This window comes from Culicoides brevitarsis, chromosome 1 (assembly GCF_036172545.1).
Source record: "Culicoides brevitarsis isolate CSIRO-B50_1 chromosome 1, AGI_CSIRO_Cbre_v1, whole genome shotgun sequence".
Lineage (NCBI taxonomy): Eukaryota > Metazoa > Arthropoda > Insecta > Diptera > Ceratopogonidae > Culicoides > Culicoides brevitarsis.
This window is the reverse complement of record NC_087085.1, coordinates 28,065,523-28,088,141: the sequence shown is the minus strand read 5'-3', so window position 1 is coordinate 28,088,141 and position 22,619 is coordinate 28,065,523. Positions and strand designations below refer to the sequence as shown.

At 27.1% G+C, this 22,619-nt stretch overlaps 3 protein-coding genes across 3 annotated transcripts in view; all 3 read left to right on the top strand.

Moving 5' to 3' along the window:
- Positions 1-224: 224 nt before the first annotated feature.
- LOC134837566 (gustatory and odorant receptor 24) lies at positions 225-3,459 on the top strand. Its single transcript, XM_063852948.1, has 6 exons — positions 225-425; positions 1,323-1,469; positions 1,531-1,870; positions 1,919-2,019; positions 2,071-2,511; positions 3,319-3,459. The coding sequence occupies exons 1-6, from the start codon at positions 225-227 to the stop codon at positions 3,457-3,459; spliced, it is 1,371 nt and encodes a 456-aa protein (XP_063709018.1).
- A 2,150-nt stretch (positions 3,460-5,609) lies between these two features.
- LOC134828188 (FH2 domain-containing protein 1) overlaps positions 5,610-22,619 on the top strand; it is a 43,478-nt gene continuing 26,468 nt past the window's right edge. The window contains exons 1-2 of the mRNA XM_063841191.1: positions 5,610-5,940; positions 10,449-11,355. The gene's annotated coding sequence lies outside the window, so the exon portion shown is untranslated. The remainder of the gene's footprint in view (positions 5,941-10,448; positions 11,356-22,619) is intronic.
- Positions 16,977-17,774, top strand: LOC134837565 (platelet glycoprotein V-like). Its single transcript, XM_063852947.1, has one exon. It carries the CDS (start codon positions 16,977-16,979, stop codon positions 17,772-17,774), a length of 798 nt encoding a protein of 265 aa, XP_063709017.1.

The following is a 22,619-nucleotide window of genomic DNA, read 5'->3' as shown; positions in this document are numbered from 1 at the left end:
GGAATTTGGTGTCATTGTCGCTTCTTCTAAAAAAAAAAAATAATTTTAAATATTAATTTTCAGCCATGAATTTCTTTCCTTTACATTTTTCATTTGTATCGATTCCCAATTGTTAATGACTTTATCAATACTATCTGCAACGGTATAAAAGGGACGAGCGACTCCTTTTTCAGTTTCAGTTGACTTTTAAACGGATTCGGGTGGCTAAAAAAAAAGAAAAAAAAATGAGTTTATTTTTTAAGTCTGATGCAGTTTCAACTGTGAATAGTTTTAATTCGGCGACAAAGGATCGTGCGATTTTTCTCGATGTGCAAACAAAAACACCTGAAAAGACAGAAAATGAGATAAAATATAGGAATTTTGCGGGATATCCGCCGTCAGTGAAAAAGGATGCGTTTGAGGAGAAGCCACGTTATGAAAATTCTGTACGAAAAAAAAAAATTAAAAAATAGAAAAAAAAATATAAGATAGAAAAAAAAATTAATAAAATACCAAAAATGAAAAATTTTATAACAAAAAATTATTAAGTGAATTTTTGAAAATTGTTAATTTTTTCTTGTGACAATTAGTAATTTTGTTAAAGAATTTTTAAAAAACTCTAAGTTTTTTCAAGAATTTTGGACTGCATATAAACTTTGTGATAATAAAACAAAATTTAATTTAAAAAAAAAATTTTTTAAATTAATAAAAAAAAATTGAGTTTCTTGTGATTATTTGTAATTTTTAAAAAGTATGATAAAAGAACAAGAGTTTTTTTAACTCAGATATTTTTAAGATTTATTTTATGGAATTTTTAATTTTTTAGTGTGATTTTTTCATATTGTGAAAATTTTTATTTTTTTTTTTTCACTAAAAGTAATTTTTTAAATTTAAAAAATTAAAAATTTAAAAAGTGATTTTTAAAATCAAGAAAAAGCTTAGTTCAATTTTTGAAAATTCCAACTAAGGCCGCTTCAAATTTATTTCTAACTTTTTGTCCCAAGCCATAAATTCAATGGGGCAAAAAAAAAAAAGATAAAAATGTCATCAAAAACTACCGTTTTTGGTCTATTTTCATAATTTTTCGAATTTTTAAAAAATTTTTAATTTTTTTTTTAAACATTTGTTTTGAAATTTTTACAAGAATTTTTCTCTCTAATTTAAAAAAAAGTAAAAAATGAAAAAATAATAAAAAATTGTTTTTTTTTTATGTTTTACGAATAAATTATAATTATAATTTATAAATAATAAAATTGCGTTGAACTCTCTTTTAAAATTTTGAAATATTAAAAGCGATAAAAAAATAAAAATTTATGATAAAAAATTAACATTTTTACTTACAGGACATCATTTATCAAAATTCCAAGCCAGTATATTTGGTCTTAAAAGCCTTTGGAATTTTTCCATTTCAAACAAGTAATGGAGTCACCACTTTTTCCTATGCCTCACCGAATTTCCTGTATTCAATTTTAATTTTTCTCGTCATTATGGTAAGTTTCTTGTTAAAATTCCTCATAAAATATTAAATTTTATAAATAAATTTCGTTTTAGGGCGGAATTGTGTATGTCCTTCTCCATCGCATCAGAATAATTCAAACGCTGGAAGGAAAATTTGAGGAAGCAGTTATCGCATATCTCTTCATCGTCAATATTTTTCCCGTCATTATCATCCCTTTAATGTGGTATGAGTGCCGAAAAGTCGCCACAGTGCTCAATAGTTGGTCTGATTTCGAGAAATTATATTTCAAAATATCGCAAGTCCCGTTAGCATTGACTTTGAGGACAAAAGCACTCATGATCGCTGTGGTTCTACCAATTTTGTCGTCATTATCGGTTGTCATCACGCACGTTACTATGGTGGACTTTCGTTTGGATCAAGTTATTCCGTATTGTAAGTAAAAATTTTTCAAAAGAATTTAATAAAAAATTAATTTTTTAGGTTTTTTGGATACAATGACTTACATGATGGGCGCTTATTGGTTCCTGTGCTGCGAAACTTTGAGCCAATCGGCGTTGTTACTTGCAAATGACTTTCAAAAAGTAAGTTTTATTGAAAAATAAAGAAATTTATTAAAATCGTTAATTTTTTAGGCTCTGCGTCACATTGGACCCGCAAAAATGATCTCCGACTATCGCGCTCTTTGGTTGCGTCTCAGTAAATTAGCACGCGACACTGGATTTTCCGTTTGTTATACATTTACGTTCATCACTTTGTACTTGTTTGTCATCATTACATTAACAATTTATGGATTGATGTCCCAAATATCGAATGGCTTTGGCGTCAAGGATATTGGATTAGTTGTGACGGCAATGTGCAGTGTTTGTTTGTTGTTCTTCATTTGCGACGAGGCGCATTATGCATCGCAAAGCATTTGTACGAATTTTCAGAAGAAATTGCTGATTGTCGAGTTGAGTTGGATGAATACAGATGCTCAGACGGAGATCAATATGTTTTTGCGAGCCACGGAAATGAATCCATCGAGAATTAATTTGGGAGGATTTTTCGATGTGAATCGGAATTTGTTTAAATCTGTAAGAATTTTTTTTTTTATATTAATTATAATTTTTTTTTCTATTTTAAAGTTTTTATTTCATTTCATATATTTATTCATTTTTTTTTAACTTTTTTTATAAAAATTGTTAAATTATATTCTTATTCTTAAATTATTTCACGATTTTTTTTTTCAAATATTTAAGAACTTAAAATTTTCTTTTTAAATTGTTTTAAATATTTTTTAAAAATCTTAAAATTTTTAGTTAACTTTTTATAGGTAGTTAACGATTTTTTCAAAAATTTACGAATTAAAAAATTTGCTTTTTTTTTAATAGAAAAATATTAAATAATTAATATTATTAAATAAACAATCTTTTAAAATTTTTAGTAATTTTTTTTTAATTACGATTTTTTTTAATATTTTAGAATTTAAAAAAAATGTTTTACAATAGAAAAAATAATTTTTTAATTGATTTATAAAAAATCGTAAAATAATAAACAAAAAATTAAAAATAAAAATCTTGACAAATACGAAAAAATAATTAAAATAAAAAAAATTATAAAAAAACCTTTTATTGTGAAAAATAACAAATATCACAAAATAAAATTAATTTTCTTCGAAAAAAAGAAATAATTAATTAAAAAATTTTAAATTAAATTAATTAAATACAAATTATTTAAAACTCGAAAAATCTTAATTTTAAAGATTTTACATTTAAAATAATTAAAATTTTATTTTAATTAATTAGAACTATTTAATTTTTATTTCTAATCATAAAATATTACTTCAACTCTGTTTTACTCACAAAATATTTTCATTTAAATTTCTTTAAATATCTTTTCAGCTTCTCGCTACAATGGTAACATACTTGGTGGTCTTGCTACAATTCCAAATATCCATTCCCGATGACCCGAATCAATTAATTGTCGCCGCTAATGGGACCTTTTCAACGCCACCAACAACAACAAACCACACAACAATGTAAATTTTTATTGAATCATCGACACAAAACACTCGACACAACTCGCTTTATTTAATGAAAGATATTTGTCTAACATAAATAAATAATTTATTTTACACGCAGTCCCATAGACTTGTCTAGGGTTGTTATCAATTCCTATAAGCCATTTAACATAACTCATGTAGAACTAAATGCGTTAAATGACAGTTTCTTTCAAACGAGAAACGAACAGCAAAAAAAAAATAATATTTAATAAAAAAAAGTGTGTTTCAACAGATAAAGTCTATTAATTTCAATTAATGTTGTAAAGTTCTATTTTTTATTATTATATATTTTACATACGAAAAAAAAAATAAAAAATAAATAAAGGAGAAAAAGACTGGAATAAACAAGAAAAGACACACCACACACAGAAAAATTGTCAGACAAATGTATTATGAATGAAATTATTTGCCATTCATCGTTTTTTTTCTTCTCCGTTCTTTTATTATTTTCTCTTCAACTCGTTACAAAAAAACATAAAATAGACGCGTTCTACAAATTTTTCTACACATGTCGTCGCGATCATCGTACACGATCTCTGGAAGATTTTCAATTGTCAAAAAAAATCGTCGTACACTGAATGAGTGTTCAAAAAAAAAATAATAATATAAAATGATTTTTCACCATATACGCCAACTTGAAATAACCGTGTTTGTGATTTTGAAGGTCGTTCAGTACATTATCGTACGACACTCAATTTCAACTCAGCAGCAGCACCAGAACGGCAGCGCGTAGGAATAGATGTTGAAATGAAGTTAAATTTATCTCCGTATGATGTATATTGAACATATTGACGAGGAGTTTTAAATTTAAACTGCGAGTATCGATGGAAGTGCATTTAAATTTAACGAAAAATTTCATGATGAAGTGATTTTTTTAGTTTTTTAAAAAAATTTTTTTTTTGTTAAAAATTATTTTTGAAAAAAAAATTAATAAGAATTATTGTTTTTAAATTAACATTTTTAAATTATTTTTTTTTAAATTACCTAATATTTTTTTTATTTAATTAAAATTTATTTTTTTAATTAAGAAAAAATTGAAGATTTAATTAAAATTATTTTTTTTAAATTTTTTTAATAAAAAAAAATATTTTTTTTAGTTTTTAACATAAAAGATTTCATTAAAAAATTATTCTTTAATTTTTTTTAATAAAAATTATTTTTTTTAATTAAAATTATTTTTTTTAATTAAAATTATTTTTTTCTGAAATAAAAATTATTTATTTTTCCATTAATTTTTTTAAGTAAAAATATTTTATTATAATTTTTTTTTTCTTTATTTTTAATTTAAAAAAATAAGAATTTTATTAAAAATTATTTTTTAAAATTTTCAATAATTTTTGTTTAATTTTCAAGATAACAAGATTTCATTAAAAAATTTAATTTATTTTTTTAAATAAAAAAAAAATAAAAATTTAATTAAAATTCATTATGAAAAAAAAAATTACATTTCACACCGAAATTCAGTATGCCGTTATTTACCATTCACGTTATTCACTCCTTTGCTGCAATTTTTTTGCCGTACAAACATTTTGTCATCTCTACACACGATCACACCTATTATGTTACTTACAAAGTAAAACGCATGTTTAACATATCGTACAGTACATTCTAACAGGATTACCCGTACGCGAGAGATACGTTCGTTGTCGTTGCTGCGTGGAGTTTAAGTCACATTAACTTAATTTTACTTCCACTCAATCAGTTGTATTCGAACCGTCTGCGCGATTGGATTAACTTTTAGTTAAGTGGAGTGATTCGTGACTATTTTGTGTCAGTTTTTTCTTTTTCAATTATTTTTTAATTTAATATAAATTAATAATATTTAAATTGAAACTTAATTAATTTTTAAAATTTTTCGAAAAAAAAACTAAAAAATAAATTAATAAACAATAATTAATTAATTCGTGACTCAAGCAACACCTGCAACAATTATTAAGAATTTTAATAAAAATAAATATTTTATGGTGAAATTTTTAAAGTGATTAATTTTCCAGACACTCCCAAACATTTTGGCACCGAAAATAAATTAAAGTATCAAATTTTGTGAAAAAAAATTAAAACAAAACAAAAAATAATAAAATTAAATTGAATTTAATAAATTACAAAAAAATAAAAAAAAATGCAGAGAGAAAAATAATAAAAATTCTATACATAACAAATATAGTAATTGACATCAAGAACCAGTTTAATATAATAACAAATAAGAAGTTGCCTTGTAGTGTTATATTTTTTGTGCTGCTGAAAAAAAGTGGAAAACACCCACGTTCCTACCACGTATCGTCGTCTACATACGAAAAACTTATTATTATTATTATTAATTCTTAAAGAAGTTTGAGTTGATACTATTGAAGTCGTCGTCGTCGTCGTAGCAGAGCAAAACAAAACGAAGCCAGCAGTTCGATCGAATTCAAAAGGGAAACATTTTAATGGATTATATCATCTACTTGTAGCAACTTGAATGGTGAGCATTGTGCTATTTTAATGATTTTTCGCATGTGTCGCCGCGCCAAAGGTGTTGAATCATGACTTTTCGTTAACGATGATGAAGTGCAAAAAAAATTATTAAGGAGGAATCATAAAAATTTTATTTTTTCTCAGATGCTCTTAAAAAAATAAAATTAAAAAAAAAGAATTAAAAATTATTATTATTATCTGACCTTGATTTCCGTTTATGGTTAAAAAATCATATTTAATTTATTAAAGTCAATTAAAAATGTACAATAAAAATGACAATTACAACAACAACATACCTTTGTTAGCGCGTTCGGTCGATCGATCGACAGTTGTTCGCATATGTGTGCAACTTGAACGCCTGCTTCAATCAATTAACGCATATATTATGAATGAGCAACAATTGTAGATTAAGTTATAAGAATTGTTATTAAATATTTTATTTACGAGCATTATTTTGAGAGTGTTCGATTGATTGCCTTTTAAATGAAAAAAAAATAATAATATTCTCATTATTCATTAATAAATTCATAAAACGTGATTTAACATAAAGGAAAAAAATGTATTGTGCATTTATTAGTGCTATGTGCATAAATACTGTGTCTTTATTATTTTTTTCATTATTTTAACATTTTTATATTTTTTTTTACATTTTTTTCTTAATATATTTTAAATTCATAATTTTTGAAAATGAATTTTTAAAATTTAAAAAAAAATTAAATAAATTTAATAATTAAAAAAAATAAAAAAAAATAAAAAAATTATGACAGAATTAATTTTTTCTCATTTTAATTTTACTCAGGATTTTTATTATTTTATTAATTGGGGAACTTTTTAACTTTTAAATTAAATTTAAAAAATTAAATTTATTAATTTTAATTTATTTATTTTATTTAATTAATTTATTTTTTAAATTTATTTATTAAAATTTAAATTAAATAAATAATTTTGATAGTTGAAAAAATATTTTTTTGTAAAAATCTTATGACATTTAATTTAAATGTCTTACAAGTCAGAAATTTTTTAATAAAATTTAAAAAATTTTTTTTATATTTTTTTTTTATTTAATCTTTCCAAATTTATTTTTTTTTTTTTTTTTGAAAAACAAATTTTTAAATAAATTGAACAATAAATGAAAAAATCGAAGTTAAAAATTTGTTTCAAATGGTAAATAAATAGAAAAAAAGCAAAAATAAATAAGAAATTTTGAGAAAATAACCCAGAGCAAAATATATTCAGAAAAATATTTAAAATATAAAAATGAAACGAATTAAAGCAAAAATTAAATGAACTCACGGTAAAATAATGTCAGTATGTGTTAAATAATATTTACAAAGTTTTTCTTTTGTTCTTTGACTTGAATGTTTATTTTTTATTGAACCATAGTTTATTGATGAATGTTACACGAAATAAAAAAAATATTTATGAAGTTAATAATTAAGTCATATTTTAACCACATATTTGTTGCAAAACAATAAAGGCGCACGATTAGACTTTTTGTAGTCTATTCATTAATTCAGTAAGCGCCTCTTTTCCATTATTTATTATTATTTTTTTTTTTTTGTTTTTCTATTAAAAAAAATGCACATGTTTCATATTTTCTGTTTAGCATTTTCTGACAGACAAAACATTGACATCTGGTTAATTATTGGCCTAATTTACACTGACGAACAATTATTTTTTTTAATTTTTTTGTTTTTATTTTTTTTTTAATGAAGACGTCAAAATAGACGCAATGCGATGCACTTGATGAAAAAAAAAATTAAAAATAAAATTTATTTCAACCGTAAAATGTAACAGATTTAGACCACATCAAACGTGCACTTAGTTTACATTCTCGACAGAGGATTAAGTTACGCAGTAGCTGTCTAGGATCAGAAAATATATGAATTCGAGACAGTCTTTAGTTACAAATTATTAAAACCACAGAGGGTCTATTTGTTAGCTGTCGCGAATTGCCTCATATTCTTTAATTTAAATGAGAATCATAATGAAATCATAATTAAAATATCAAATATCCACGTTCACTTTTATTCGCCATGCCATGCCATTCGAGCTCTATTTATTCCTATACATTTGCAAATATTTGATCTATGATCTTTTATGCTGCTTTGTTCAATTTTTATTTTTCGTTGTTTGGCATATGCAAGTGGATTTATTGCGACGGACAGCTTTTTTTTTTAGGTCATGCGTTATGGCAAGTTCTTCACGTCTCTCTTTTATCATGGGCAATGCGCACCATGCACCGCGAAACATTGTCAACAAAACAAAAAAAAAATATAATAAAATATTTGATTCGTTGTTTCTTGGGCGACGGTTGAACCAAATATTCGAAAATATTTGTGCCTTGCCTAAAAATGGTTCGCGTTTTTATATCGTTATTCACCTTTCAGGCCATTTCTCGATCATATACACAAGAAATATCTCATAAGTCGCGCAGTCTCTCGCGTTACATGTGTCTATTTGTAAACTGCAACATTTATTGCTTTTGTAATTTGCATGCAACTCAATATTATTATTTTATGACACATTTGTAGTAATAGCGTTACGAGAAAATTTCATACGTTTTCATGATATTTTTATGAGTCTGTCCGTTTAAGATTTGAAAATTTATAAAAGTGAACATCTGATTTTTTTAACAAAAAATTTTTTAGAAAATATTTAGAACTATATTTAAGATAAATTCTATTTTTTTTTTAAACTTTCCAACTTATTGACAGCTTACCGAAAATCAACAAGTTACAATGATAATAGAAATAAGCCAAGTAATAAAATAAAAAAAATGAATTCAATTCAAAATTCTCAACAGTTCAGTGATAACGAAGATTATGTCCTTTATAATGAGACGTTTAAAGTTATTCTATCAATTGGTGGAATCCAAGATGAATTACACAAAAAACCAATGGCTAGTCAAATAAGGTGCACCTACAGTGCTGAGCAAACATATTAAGTGCAGAAACATAGTATACATAAAAAAATGATGATATAAAATAATCTTAGAAAGTCCCTGATGATCTTAAGCAGTCCAAATTATGCTAAAACATATTAAGTTGAAAGAATTCAAAAAAATTTTGCCAAAAACAAATCTAAAAAATTTTATAGGATATTTTCATATTCTGAGTGCCTCAATAAAAATAGTCTTGAATCATTTGCCTCTAATGTAGAATTAAACAGAAGCAAAAGGAGGTTTTGGAAGTCGAACTTTGACTAATTTTAAAATAACAAGTTGCCATAAAGGAACAGTTTAAAGAAAGTTTAGAGCCATATTGTAACGATTGATCGTAAATTGTACTTCCTGAATGAAAATTGAAAAAAAGTAGACGAAACCGATAGAATTAAATCACTTAATTCACGTTAGGTATCTAAAGTAGAAGAAGAGTTAAAATACGTACACATTTAAAAAGCTAGAATATTCTTAGTTTTCATGATAGGACCTTAATTATATCTTTCCATAAATAATTTTTTATCATAAAACAAAAATGCGCTCAGGTCAATACCATCACATAAAATTATGACAAGTTTTTGCCAACTTTTATTATTATTATATTTTAACAACAACATAGTTACGGCTCGCGTCTCAAAACGAGAATTTTATTAAAATGTGTTGCGCTGTAAAACTATATGTATATTTATTTAAAGTAAAGGTAAAGTTCAAAATAATATGTTGTTGTTGTTTGCATTTAATGCTCACAAACGTGGGCTTTTTTTATTATTATGCATGTTGCACATGCACAGCAGCAGCAAAATAGACTGTTTTGTATAAAATGATTATTACACGTCTATTAGTGACTTTTAACAAAATCGAACCACTGCGATTTGTTCTTTTAATTGCCTGCTGTGTGTGTTAAAAGAAGTCAAAAATTATTTATTAATTTTTTTCTATTAGAAACCTAAATAACGGAACTACTTAAAATTTCATTCTTCAAGTTCATTTTTAATTTGATCAAATAATACGTACTTAGAGGCGCCTTTGATTAATATTATTATTATTCTAATCTGTTATTTCCCTTAAAGTGATCAGTACCTCAGAATTAGAATAAATAACCCATAATTTTATCTGAAAATTACTGGCTGACACTGCTCATTCATGAGTGTGTTGGAATGTTATTTTAGAACGATTATTGTTATTATTTCCAACTCGTACTTAGTCAAAACATCGTAAAATCACACGACTTTCCTATTGAACAGTAAAAATTTATTATTTTATTATTTTAAAATTGTTCAAAGAGAAAGATCGATCAAAGTCTTGTAAGAAAATCAACACAATTAGCGACATAATCAATCAACAGCTTTCTTCTTATGAGAGAGACGCGATTGATTACTTAAGACACGAGCGCGCGCACCTTTTCAAAACAATGAGTACTTAAAGTGAGTAAAAAAAAAAGAAATAATAATTAACGGGCATTTCCGCACACTTTTGTGGGACACACAATAAGTTGCATGAGAAACTCCTTCTTTACCACTTCATCAATAATGTTTGAATAAATTTAATTACAATTTACAACTTTTTTTTTACAGGTCTCTTTCTCCGTTTCTGTCTCTCGTTTCTGTGCACATTGTTAAGTAATAAGACAATAAGTGAACTAATGAATGAAACATTAAAGAAGAGAGAAGAATAAGTGACTCGCAGTTTTGTCTTCGCCGCAATATAATGCAACAATAAATAACTGATCCGTGTTAACAAACTAAATAAGACAAATCATATGATGTGATACAACTTAATTATTATTACATCGCTGCTTACATTATTTGGTTTTCTTTTTATTTATTCCGTTTGGTAACTTTTTTTTTGCAACTCTCGCATTGAAGTACAAGAGAATCGTGAAAGTACACGAGAAAAAAAATTGTGTTTAAATAATCTTTCATTAGGACAATAATATTATTCCCTCGTGGATTTTAGCTGAAAAAAATAAAAAAAACAAATCGTGCCAACAACAATTTACGTGAAATTTCCCAAAGGGAGTCAAAGTGTGACTAAAATTGTTCATGTCTGTTTAAACCTATATTTTTTTTACTTTCAAACGCCAACTGCATCAGCGATAGAGACGGAAAAACAAACAAATTTATTAACAAATAGCTACAAGACAAGCAAAGAGAGAAAAAAAACGGCATAAATGCAACACGACACCTGATACACAAGCCCTGATACTAATTATTATTCATATCGTGCCAATACTTTTTTTCTTCTCCTCCGCGCGCACTCCACGAAGAAAATAAAGAAATAAAAACGAGTAATCATTTTTAATTACACAACACATAAAATAATTGAATAATAAGTCTTCCTTCTATCGTGCAACCTAAAATAAAAAATGAACCTAAAAAAGTGTGAGAAAAATTAAAAAGATAAACCACAAGACATAGACAGATAATATCCGATCAATGCAACTCATAAATAAAAATAGCTGAATCACACAACACACAAACGGTAAGTGATCGTCGCATAAACTAACCTAGAAATTTAAGATTTATTTAACTTTTTTTGGGTAATGTGGAAATTGAGCCCTTTAAAAAAAAGTAAACCACCAGCTGAATCATGAGAAAGTTCACATAAATGTGTTACGTAACAAAGAAAAGAAATAAAAAAACAAATAAAGTGGAAAAATGTGTGTTAAGTAGTTAAAGGGCCTCCGATTAAATAATTCACCAATTAAAGTGATATATATGGGCATTTGAAAAAAAACAAAGAAAAAATGTGGATTAAAGTGAATTAGAGTGTAATAGATTATTTTTTGTCACACTTGTGCTTTTAAAAGCTTATTTAATTGAATTAATTTAGGCCTGAGGCTCATTTGATTTTTATAAATATTTTTTTACAATTTAATAATTTTTTTTCTGATAGTTATTTTTGAAAAAAAAAATAATTTTTATTCATTAAAAATTTAATTTATTATCATTTTGAAAAAAAAAATTAAATAAATAAGAAGTTTATATTTAATTAAAAAAAAATCTACAAGAAAAGTTTAAAAAAATTAAAAATATATTTTTTTTTTCTTTTTTGAAAACTCAAGATTGTTCAAAATAAATTATATTAATTAAAATTATAAAATAAAAGTTTTTTTGATTTAAAATTTAGGCGAATAAATTTTATGTTTCCATTTTTTGTCGCCCCGTCCTCCGATTTTGTCGAAAAAATTCAAGGGGAAAAATAAAAATTTGGAAAATTTTTGGAAATTTTTTGAATAAAACATCATAAAATGTAATTAAATATACCAAAGAATAGGTAAATTTGCTTAAACAAGATGAAAAAAATTTGAAAGTCACGTGACCAAAATAATTTTTTTTTCAAAAGTTTTAATTTTAAAAGATTTTGTTTAATTTTTCTCTAATTTTGAGTTCAAATTAAAAAAAATAATTTGTTAAATTAATAAAATGTTAAAAAGTAACGTTTAACATCCAAAAACGTTAAAAAATTACAAACAAAAAATTAAAAAAATATTTATGTTTAGACAAAAAATGAAGATATTAAATTTATTCGCCTTAATTTAAATTTTTTATTTAAAAAAATACTTATATTTATTTTAACATTTGTTTTATTTATTAAAATAATTTTTTTATTTGTTTGAAAATTTATTTTGTTTATTTAAAAATTTATTTTATTTATTTAAAAAATAAATATTAATTTGATTCGTTTATTTTTATATTTCATAATTTATTATTTTCAAGAGAACCTGACAACTCCACCAAAAATATTTTTGATTTTGAAATTTTTTTTATGAATTTTTTTTATTATTTTATTCATTTATTTATTTTTTTGTTTTAATTATTTCTTTGATACAGTTTTTATTATTTTTTTTTAATCAATTTAATGTAAAAAAATTTCAATCACGCATTAAAACCATAACTCAAGTCAATTTTTGCGAAATAATTACGAATTTAAACTTCCGACTTACAACACAAGCACTCGCTAACACACCCAGAAACGCGATAAAGTTAATCATTCTATCTCAAACCTTTAACAATATTTATGTGACAACTATTCTCTCTGCATTATTTTCCATTCTAAAACATAAACTCGCCACAGAACGACTACAGAGATCATAATTTTTACATGTATTCCAAAAGAGATCTCGTTACTGTTGTTGTTGTTGTTGTTTACAATCGTATTATTTATGATTTGTCACACACATACACCAAATATATATATTAAAATGTCACCATCTAATCTAAACATCATTAATCTAATTTTAAAGTTATGCATGCTGCTTTGTACGGCTGCCATACAGAAAGTGTGTGTGCATCACTTTTATTTATTATTTATTACACATATTAAGTAATAGCAATGCGAGATAACGCAAGAAATAATTTTTCCAAGTTTTGAGCAGGAAACAAAGTTTTTTTTTTGTTTCAAGAAACGCCTCTTGCATTATCTAACTCTGCGGCAAGGCAGGCAAGAGAGTTGATGTGACTGCTACTTTAATAAAAAAAAACACATCAAATGCAAGTTGATCGTTAAAAAAAAGTAGGCAAAGTGTCACATGCAGTCCCACATTCAATTTTCTTTGAGTTTTTTTTCTATAAATATTTTTTTACGCATGTCTCCGAATATGTGACAAAAAATTATGATGATGTCGGTTTGCTTTGCTTTGACATAAAATGACAAAATAAAGAACCAGCAGATTTCTGATAAATATGCGTCGCCACCAAAGTGGCCGAAACAAAGAACTAAATGCGAATATGAGAACGTTTGTTACATAAATTCGCTGGGCTTGTCGTTAGTTGCAAGTCCAAGACCATAAATATTTTTTGCCGTGTGTGTCTTTTTTTTATCTCGTTTGCTTACAAATTTATAGATGGCGAAACATAACACTCTCGTCGTCGTTGTTGTCGTCATAATAATAATGCATCGTAGTTAAAAACTGGATAAGGGTAAATAGAAAACAATAGAGGCAATACTGTTCATTTATTTTTAGGTAAAAGCTTAAGGCAAATGGATTGGTATTGTTTTAGATTGAAATCGAATTCAATGCATTTTGTGTGCTGATCAATATATAGCAATTTGCATTGGGGAAAATTGGTGTGTCGCAATTTTTTTTGTAGAGAATTTTTTTTTTAATTTTTAAGTTTTTTTAAAATTTAAATTTTTTAAAAATTTTATTCATTTAATTTATTAATTTGTTTTAAAAATTAATTAAATTAAAAAAATTAATAAATTAACTTTTAAAAAATTTTTAAATAAATTTTAAAATAAAATAATAAATTTAATTTTTTTATTGAATTTTTTTTTTTTTTTTAAATTAAAATAATAATATTTTATAGAACACAAAAAATATAAAATTTGCTGGTGTGTTGCTACAAAAAAAATTGTTTTTAAATATAGAAAATTTTATTCTATTAATATATTTCAAAAAAAAAAAAAATAAATCAAATTTAAAAAACAATTTTAAAAAAATAAAAATTTCATAAAAAGTTATAATAAATAAACTTTTTGATAAACTTAAAATTTGGTTGCATTTTAATTAATTTTTTTAATTGATTAATTTTTTTTTGTAAAATTAAAAAAAATAATAATATTTTTAATAAAATTCTGCGGACCTAAGATTTTTGTTCTTAGGATAAAATTTTAAATAAGATTTTATTGGGCACTAAAAATAGGGTAAAATATTTTGCACATACCAAAAAAAATTGAACTTTTGTTTTCAAAACGACTTGAAATTCACAAACACCTTTTCCACAAAAAAACTTTTGCCCTTAAAAACTTAAAGTTATTGAAAAAAAAACTTTTTTTGCCCTTAAATTTTGAAATGTTAAGAATTCTGCTCACTTGCAATTTTCAAAAAATTTTGCTCACAAAACGACTTGAAATTATCAAAAACTTTTGCTCACAAAACGACTTGAAATTGTCAAAAACTTTTGCTCACAAAACGACTTGAAATTGATTAACTTTTTTTTATCAGAAATTTTAAAAAATCTAATAATATTGTAAAAAATAATATTTGGTTTGACAAAAATGTATATTTGATTAGATATTTTGATGTCATTTGGTTAGACAAAAATGTAATATTAGTATTTCAAAATGTTATTTTAGTAGTGCAATAAATTCCACCCCTAAAAATAATTCAAAGTTTTTTTATCAATTAATTTTATTTTTTATTTATTATTTATAATATTTATTTAATGTTTCTTTCTTAATCATTGCTTCGTTAAAATTATTTTTCTTTGAAAAGCACAGGAATTTCAAAATTTTAGAAATGGGAAAAAATAAAAAAAAGAATTAATTAAAAAATTATATTCAGTAAAATAAATCAATTTGATAAAAAAAAATTAAAATTAATTATAAAACAATTTTTTACAAGTTTTTATATTTATTTTTTTTTTTAATATTTATTATCAGATTTTTTTATAAAAATTATGATTTTTCGTTTTTGATTTAAAATGATTTTAATAAAAATTTAAAAAAATCTTAAAAATATAAAACTTCGTAAAAAATTCTTTTTAATAAAATTTTAAATTATTAATTAATTTTTCACAAAATATAAAAAAAAATATTTTGCGAAACGCCAACTTTCCACACCGCAGAGAGGAACAAAGTCTTCTAAATTTTTTAATATATGGGAAATCGTGTGTGCTGTCTACCTAACTAAATGCAAAACAAAAAAAAAAACATCAGCAGCAGCAATTCATGCACCCAAAGACCTATATATGAGGGTAATTTAGGCTGACACACAGTTACAATGCAGTCTGTCTCGCGCAATTGATTACACAACATTTCGCCTAATTTATATTGTTTCAGTTTTCTTGAATATGTTTATAAGTTTTTTTTTTTGTTTTTGTTTCTTAGAAGAACAATCAACTACAGGATTATGATATAATTCCAATAATGCACCATTCTTTATTTTACATATTCATGTTTGTTGTTTACTTACAAAGTTTCAGTTTTTTTTGCCTTTCTGAGAGAGCTCGGTCTGCTCTTAGGTGCGCTCAAAGCGAGTGAACATAACCACACTTTGATAGATTATTATTATTATTAACTGTAGAGTATAAGTAATTGTTATTTATGATTTAAAATGTTAAAAGGGGCAACTATAGCGCGCTTTTCTGCACAACATTCATGTTTTACTAATCGCTTAAAGCATGATACATCAATTTGTTCGCAAAAAAAAAAGTTCCTTTTTAAAAGTATATTTATTGTGCATTGCCAATAATGCAATAACAATGCTTTCAACAAGAGCGCTCGATACACTCTCTCACCACATATGTGAACATGAGTATGTTTTCACGATTATTTTTGCACATTTTGTTGAGCATTACTTTGTAAAGCCTCTCTGTGCGCGATCCAATCGAAGTGTGATATAACGGCGCGATGATGCGATCGCGAATTTTTCTCGAAAGAAATTTCTAAAACTCGAATTTTTTTTTCGAAGAAACAGAAGAAGAAGTCACTTGCCAACGAAACTAAATTTAATTATTTTTAGACATGAGCTCCGTGGTGATTGTTCGCTTGTGTCGGAAATCCGACGATTGAACGTGATTCAAATATTTGTGCAGTTAATTAATCAAAACATATCGTTTATTGACTTGTGGTGTTTCTGTTTTGTGTCTCTTTCGTGAAATTTTGTTTGTTGTTGCGCTGTAAATAAAATTCTTCTATAAAAGGGCCCTCTGTTAAATTGTTTCTTTTTTCAAGTCGGATAACGCGCGAGGCATGAATGCAATGCAGGAAGTCAAGTCATGTTATTTAATCCACTTTAAGAGAGTTTGGCGTTGAATAATTAATTAAAACGTAGACTGACGTGACTCAGAGAGTCGAGCCCGTTGACGCCTGAAGGTCATGCAAATAGACTGTTTTCGATGCTATTTGACCCCTTTGTGCATGTAAAATGCTATTTTTGTACCACACCGTGTTTTAGAGAAGAATATCTGTCATAATAATAGCCGTAATAATGATAACAACAATAAAGAGATTGACATTCATATCTCGCGAAATTATCATATTTAAATTTTTTCGCGCAAATATTAAATTTACACTTGACTCTAGCAGGCAAATCGGGCCGCAGCATAGTTCAGTTGCGATTCATCTCCCTTCATTGCCACACATTTTGTTACGAGATGCAGAAGCGAAGTGTAATCTACTTGATTTATTTCATCTTTCAATTGATTCCATTTACGTACACTTGCGCGCAAAAACATGCAGCAAAAAAGCACGAATGTCAGGAATCAAATGACACGGATATCTGCATTCTTTACGAAATCCCAAAGAAATTCATTCCGGTCTCGAATCATCCGTTAGATGTCACCTACTTGATCATCAAGGGCTCCTTGAGACCTGTCATCAACACGAGCATTTGCAACGAATTTCCCAACATTGAAAAATTCAATGCTGGCGGACAATCGATCGAAGTTATCATCGATGGAGCCTTTGCCGCATGCACCAAACTGCGAGAACTATTTTTGGGTGCGAATAATATCGCTGCCTTGGACAAAGATACGTTCAAGAATAACACACAACTCACCCATTTGTGGCTTTACATGAACGAGCTTGAATCACTTCCGGAAGAGCTGTTTGCGCACCAACAAAAGCTCGAACATCTTTATCTTTCGTCAAATAACTTGCATGAATTTCCGGTAGAGGTTTTTCAGTATCTTGGGAATATGAGGATTTTGACGCTGCATACGAACGAGTTGAGTGATCTGGATGCGCTAACACTTGTGAAAAAAATGCCACATTTGAAGGAGATTCAGCTGCGAAGTAATCGGTTCGAATGTAAAAGACTAAAAGTTTTAATGCGAATTTTCGAAGCTCGTCAAATCTTTTTGGGACGAAATGGAGGCAGCAATGATCGATATTTGTATGCTTATTACAAGAACTTTGAGTGCATCCGGTATTTCAAGAATAGGAATTACTAAGTGGCTAGAGAAATTGCTTAGATTCTAAAGATTGAAAAGATATGAAATTGACCCCTGAAAGAAGGGCAGAAAGAACCCAGTGGGACGAAATAACCATTTTTTAAGGCCCTGGGGTCTTGAAAATAAGGCCCTCAAATTTACATGAAGAAATTCCGAAATTTTTATTTTTTTCAAAAATTAAAAAAAATGAAAAAAAAATTTTTTTCCAAAAAAATAAAAATTTCGGAGTTTCTCCATGTAAAAGTTTGAGGGCCTTATTTTCAAGACCCCAGGGCCTTAAAAAAAGGTTTTTTTTTCGTTCCACTGAGAATCGCATTGGTCCCTTAGAAGTCAACTAATACCTTAACGAATCAATTCAATACCTCAAGAGGTCAATTGAAGTCTTCCAAGACCCAAAAACTAATCTCTTAAAAACTAAGGGATTAATTTTTTGGGTCTTCGAATGATCAACTCACATCACCCGATATCAGCATTTCATCGAAAAAAAAAAATGGCATGAGATTTTTGATGGTTTTGTATTGATTAGACTTAAAGTAGTCCAAATAACCTAAATTTAAAATTCTAGAATGAACCAAACGGATTTTAGACATTTTTTAGTGCATTTGGGTATATTCAAGTACCTCTTTGACATACCCGATCTCACTAAAAATGCATAGAAAAAATTTGGTTTGTTCTAGAATTTTAAATTTAGGTTTTTTGGACTCCTTTCGACCTAACTAATACAAAACCATCAAAAAATCTCATGCCCATTTGTTTTGCGATGAAATTTTTATGTCGGGTGATGTGAAGGGGGTAAAATTGATCTCTTGAGCGATTGAATTGATCCGTTTAATTCAACTCCTTCTAAGGGATCAATGTGAATCTTTATATAGGTTCAATCTCATACCATTTCAATCCCGTTGGACATTACAATATAAAATAATAATTATTGTTAACGGAATGTGAAATAAAATGTGATAAAATACAAGTGTGAGAATGTTCCTTCGTCGCATTACTGAAAAATCCGTTGATGGTAGGTAGAAGAAGATGAAAATAATGTTCGTTATAAATATTTGAATAAATTAATATGCAAATCAGTGATTTTAAATGTTTATCTAAAAGTATAAAAGTGCTCGGTGATGCGAAACAGAGAATGTCGCTAATATGAAACCACCTACGGTCATCTCGTTAATAAATAAATTAAAAAAGAAACACAGTGAATTAGTGATTTATAAATACTTAAAGTTCTGCGAAATCGTTTAAAATGTCATTCGTTCCTAGAGTTTTGTGCTGTTTTATGTAATCTTCGCAATTGACAACGCTAATTTGGTGTCTCCTTCCTTCTTCACTAATAATAAAACACGACGATCAGATCAGTAGACGAAACGAACATTTTCTAATGTCTTATGCTTAATGTCGCGTCGCACGTCGTAAACAATGGATTTGTTTCTCTTCTTATTTCTCACAATATGATAGTGTTAGATACGTTGAAAAAACGAAAAAGAAATAATTTGCGGGTAATTGCGGGAATAATTGAAATCAAGATATTAAACTTGCTGTAAGAAGGATTTATGTCCATATTTGGATGCGATCCGGACGTAATTAGCGGATATTGAAAGTGAAAATTTTTCTCACTTTTTTTTTAAATGTCGAATTGTTCATTGACATTGGTATTACGCTGGAGGAGAAAAAAGCATCTCCAATGCGGCGGCACAAATTCAACATTGACTTCATCAAATTAGTTGACCTTGCGTTTGACTGCACAAACCATAAATATATAATTAATCGTGCCGATCGGAAATAATCTGACCATATGTTCTCTCAATCCGCATGAATATTAATAACAATAATTACTCGTAAATGAGTGTGCACTTGAATGTATGTAGCTAGCGATAGAATAGTGCTTTTTAGACACGTGCTTCGGAAAATTTCTCGGTATTTTACGGATATTTCTCATCATTACTCATCAGATTTGTATTTTATTTTTTTCTAAAATCGGAAAAATGTTACAAATAATAAACATAATAATATTCACACAAATCATTTTTTATCTCACAGGCAATATAAGCAGCAAATGCACGTCATGTCAATTCATTTTAACACTGACCTTAAATATTGCTCCAAAAATGGGCATACTTTTGCAAAAATTAAAGTACGTATACATGCCGCTATTCACAACGGAGATGCATTTAAGTTTATAAATAAATCTGTAAAAATTGAATAACAACTGGTTTACTTTGCTTTAATGTAGTTTACTGGGTAAAGGTTAAAATTGTTATTACTTATTACTATTATTATGAGTCGTTGCGAACTTTTTTTTCGCGTCTCCTAACACGCGATATAGATTTTTCTTTGTGGTTTCAGGAAGACCCTTGAAGCAGCTGAAAAAGGGAAATCATTTTCACTTTCGATCGTGTGCGTTTTATGATTCAAACTTCCCACTCTTTCAAATTGACATTTCATAAAATATAAAATGTTTTATGACCCTCAATTCCATTTACCTTTTAGTTTAGTACCTACTTGGTTCATGATTCCATCTACTTATCTATCGTTAAAATTCATATTCACATATTTTTATCGTCGTCATCTGTCTCTGTGTACTTCTCGCCTGTAAGTTCATGTGAGATGACCGACCGAGCAACGACGACGTGTTTAGGCATTTTTATTACCACATCTAATTTAAAATAGTAGAAAAAAGTGACTAAAGTATAAAAATTGTTCTTTTAAAAACACAAATAATAATAATGGTTATTTTAGACTCACTAAAGTAAGTACTTTAGAAGTCGTCTTTGTTTGTTTCAAAATTCTCTGTGACATTTCATAAACAAATGGAACCGAGTTTGTTGGATGTCTGTCTGTTTAATCAGAGAATATTTTCTTCATACGAAAAAATTTTAAGAGCAGTTCACATAAAATTTTTCATCATTTTTTGCCGGTAAAATGTAAGTTGTGTCATTAAAATATCTTCCAAATTTTGTTCATTAATATTACATGTCAGTTTTTGTATTCTTTCCGATATTTAGAATTTTAACTTTAACTATTCATTTTTACTTTATTTAGCGTAATGTAATACCCATCTCTAAGCGGCTTTGAGTCAAACCAAGTAGCGCTGATATTAAGTACCAAAAGTAACTCTTACTCTAAAGTTAATTTTTAATAGTGTTGTTCCATGTTTTGTGGACTTTCCTATTACCAGATTCATTTCTTTCAAATATATTCTTGTCTATGTTAACATGGCGTTTTTATATTCATAATGTCCTCTTTCATAGCCAAGGAAGAATTTATTTTTTCCCTTTTTGTTGGTCAAATTTTTGTTTTTTTGTGTGGTTATCATGCATTTTTGAGCAGCCAATTCATATGATGTGTATCGAAATGCAAGTAATTTGAATTAATTTTCTTCTGTTACTTTTCTTTTTGCATTTCTACACTATTTGTCTTTATATTTCTTCGTCGTTTTTGTTCAGGTGGTGCTTTGCCACAATGGCAATCTAAAGCCGACGGTGCCGATCGGATATTCGACGATTCATAAAGAGGAGTACGAATAAATCAAGTTCATTCTCGAAAGGATTAAATATCATGAGCACCTTTGGGCAGTAGTAGCAGATTTGAAGATGTTAAATATCCTACTTGGCTACCAAGGAGAGAATACAAGAAAATAATCTAAAAATATTCAACAACTTGGTACTCACATTATGTGTTGAATTTGTTAATTTATTCTTCCAAACACTTTATTTGACATAACGAACTAATATTACATTAAATTATTCCTAGTTAGGAACCGCTGCTGCTGGTTTACAAGAACAGGGTTTGTGTGTTTATGACATAAAGCTTCCTGTAAATAAATATCTATTTTAAAGTTTTGATTGTAATTTCTTAATTTTATTAATAATTTCTTAAATAAATACGTTTAGATAAATTACCTTGTATCGGTGAATAGAAATGCGCTCACATTGATACTTGATCGTCGAGTCTAGTTTCATATTTCCATGTTTCAATTAAATCTCGGAACATTGCTTTTGTTCTGTGACACGAAACATCTTTACGTGTAGATTCTACAATTTGTACACGCGTTCACCGGATATCTCGTCGTTAGTCGTCTAGGAACAGAAAAAAAACACACGACAAATTCTAAAAATGTTTTGATGAATCATTGTTGTTCCACATTTTTTTTTCGCTGTCATAAAATTGCGTGTGTGTGATGCAACTCCATTCGATACGTTGTGCGATAATAAAAAGACATTCGCATGACAAGACAAGTAGAGTTTTGCGGAGTTTGAATTAAATTCTGCAAAAAACGTTTCTTACATAACACTATATGTATTTATAACGATCAAAGCAATTCTTGAGATGCTGTCAATCAAATTTGCCTCTTAACACACATACTTGCTGAGCTTAGTTCAGATATTTATTTACTCACAATGGGAAAAAGACATAACAGTATGCTATGTTTTGAAAGTTTCTAATAAATAAAAAGACTTTCCATTTTCTATTGTAACAAAGTAAGTATCGATCGATGTAATTTTGTTGTTGAATGAAATGGCGAGATAATTGAAATCATTCATGTCACAAGCGTAAAGTGTCTGTTCAAATGACATTTTTGCGTTATATTTTGTGTATGCGTTCGACAAAAAAATTTTACAAGACATTAATCAGGTAACAGTCAATCAAAAGCGATTTTCGTCTGCATGTTATAAGAAGTCAGAAGTGAAAAAAAAGTTACTGAGTGATTAAAAGCAATAAAAATGTATTTGTAGTATAAAACAAAACACGAGGAGGAAGGGGAACACAAAAAAAAAACGAAACAAAATTAATTGTCGCGCCGCACATGGTCGGTCATGAACGAGCCACGCAGTCAACTACCTGTGA

Excerpts from the sequence above, each read along its gene's own strand:
- LOC134837565 (XM_063852947.1), top strand. The coding sequence starts at position 16,977 with ATGCAGAAGCGAAGTGTAATCTACTTGATTTATTTCATCTTTCAATTG.
- LOC134837566 (XM_063852948.1), top strand. The coding sequence starts at position 225 with ATGAGTTTATTTTTTAAGTCTGATGCAGTTTCAACTGTGAATAGTTTT. Across the intron at positions 1,871-1,918 it reads GGATCAAGTTATTCCGTATT|GTTTTTTGGATACAATGACT; the intron begins GTAAGTAAAAAT and ends TTAATTTTTTAG. Across the intron at positions 2,512-3,318 it reads ATCGGAATTTGTTTAAATCT|CTTCTCGCTACAATGGTAAC; the intron begins GTAAGAATTTTT and ends ATATCTTTTCAG.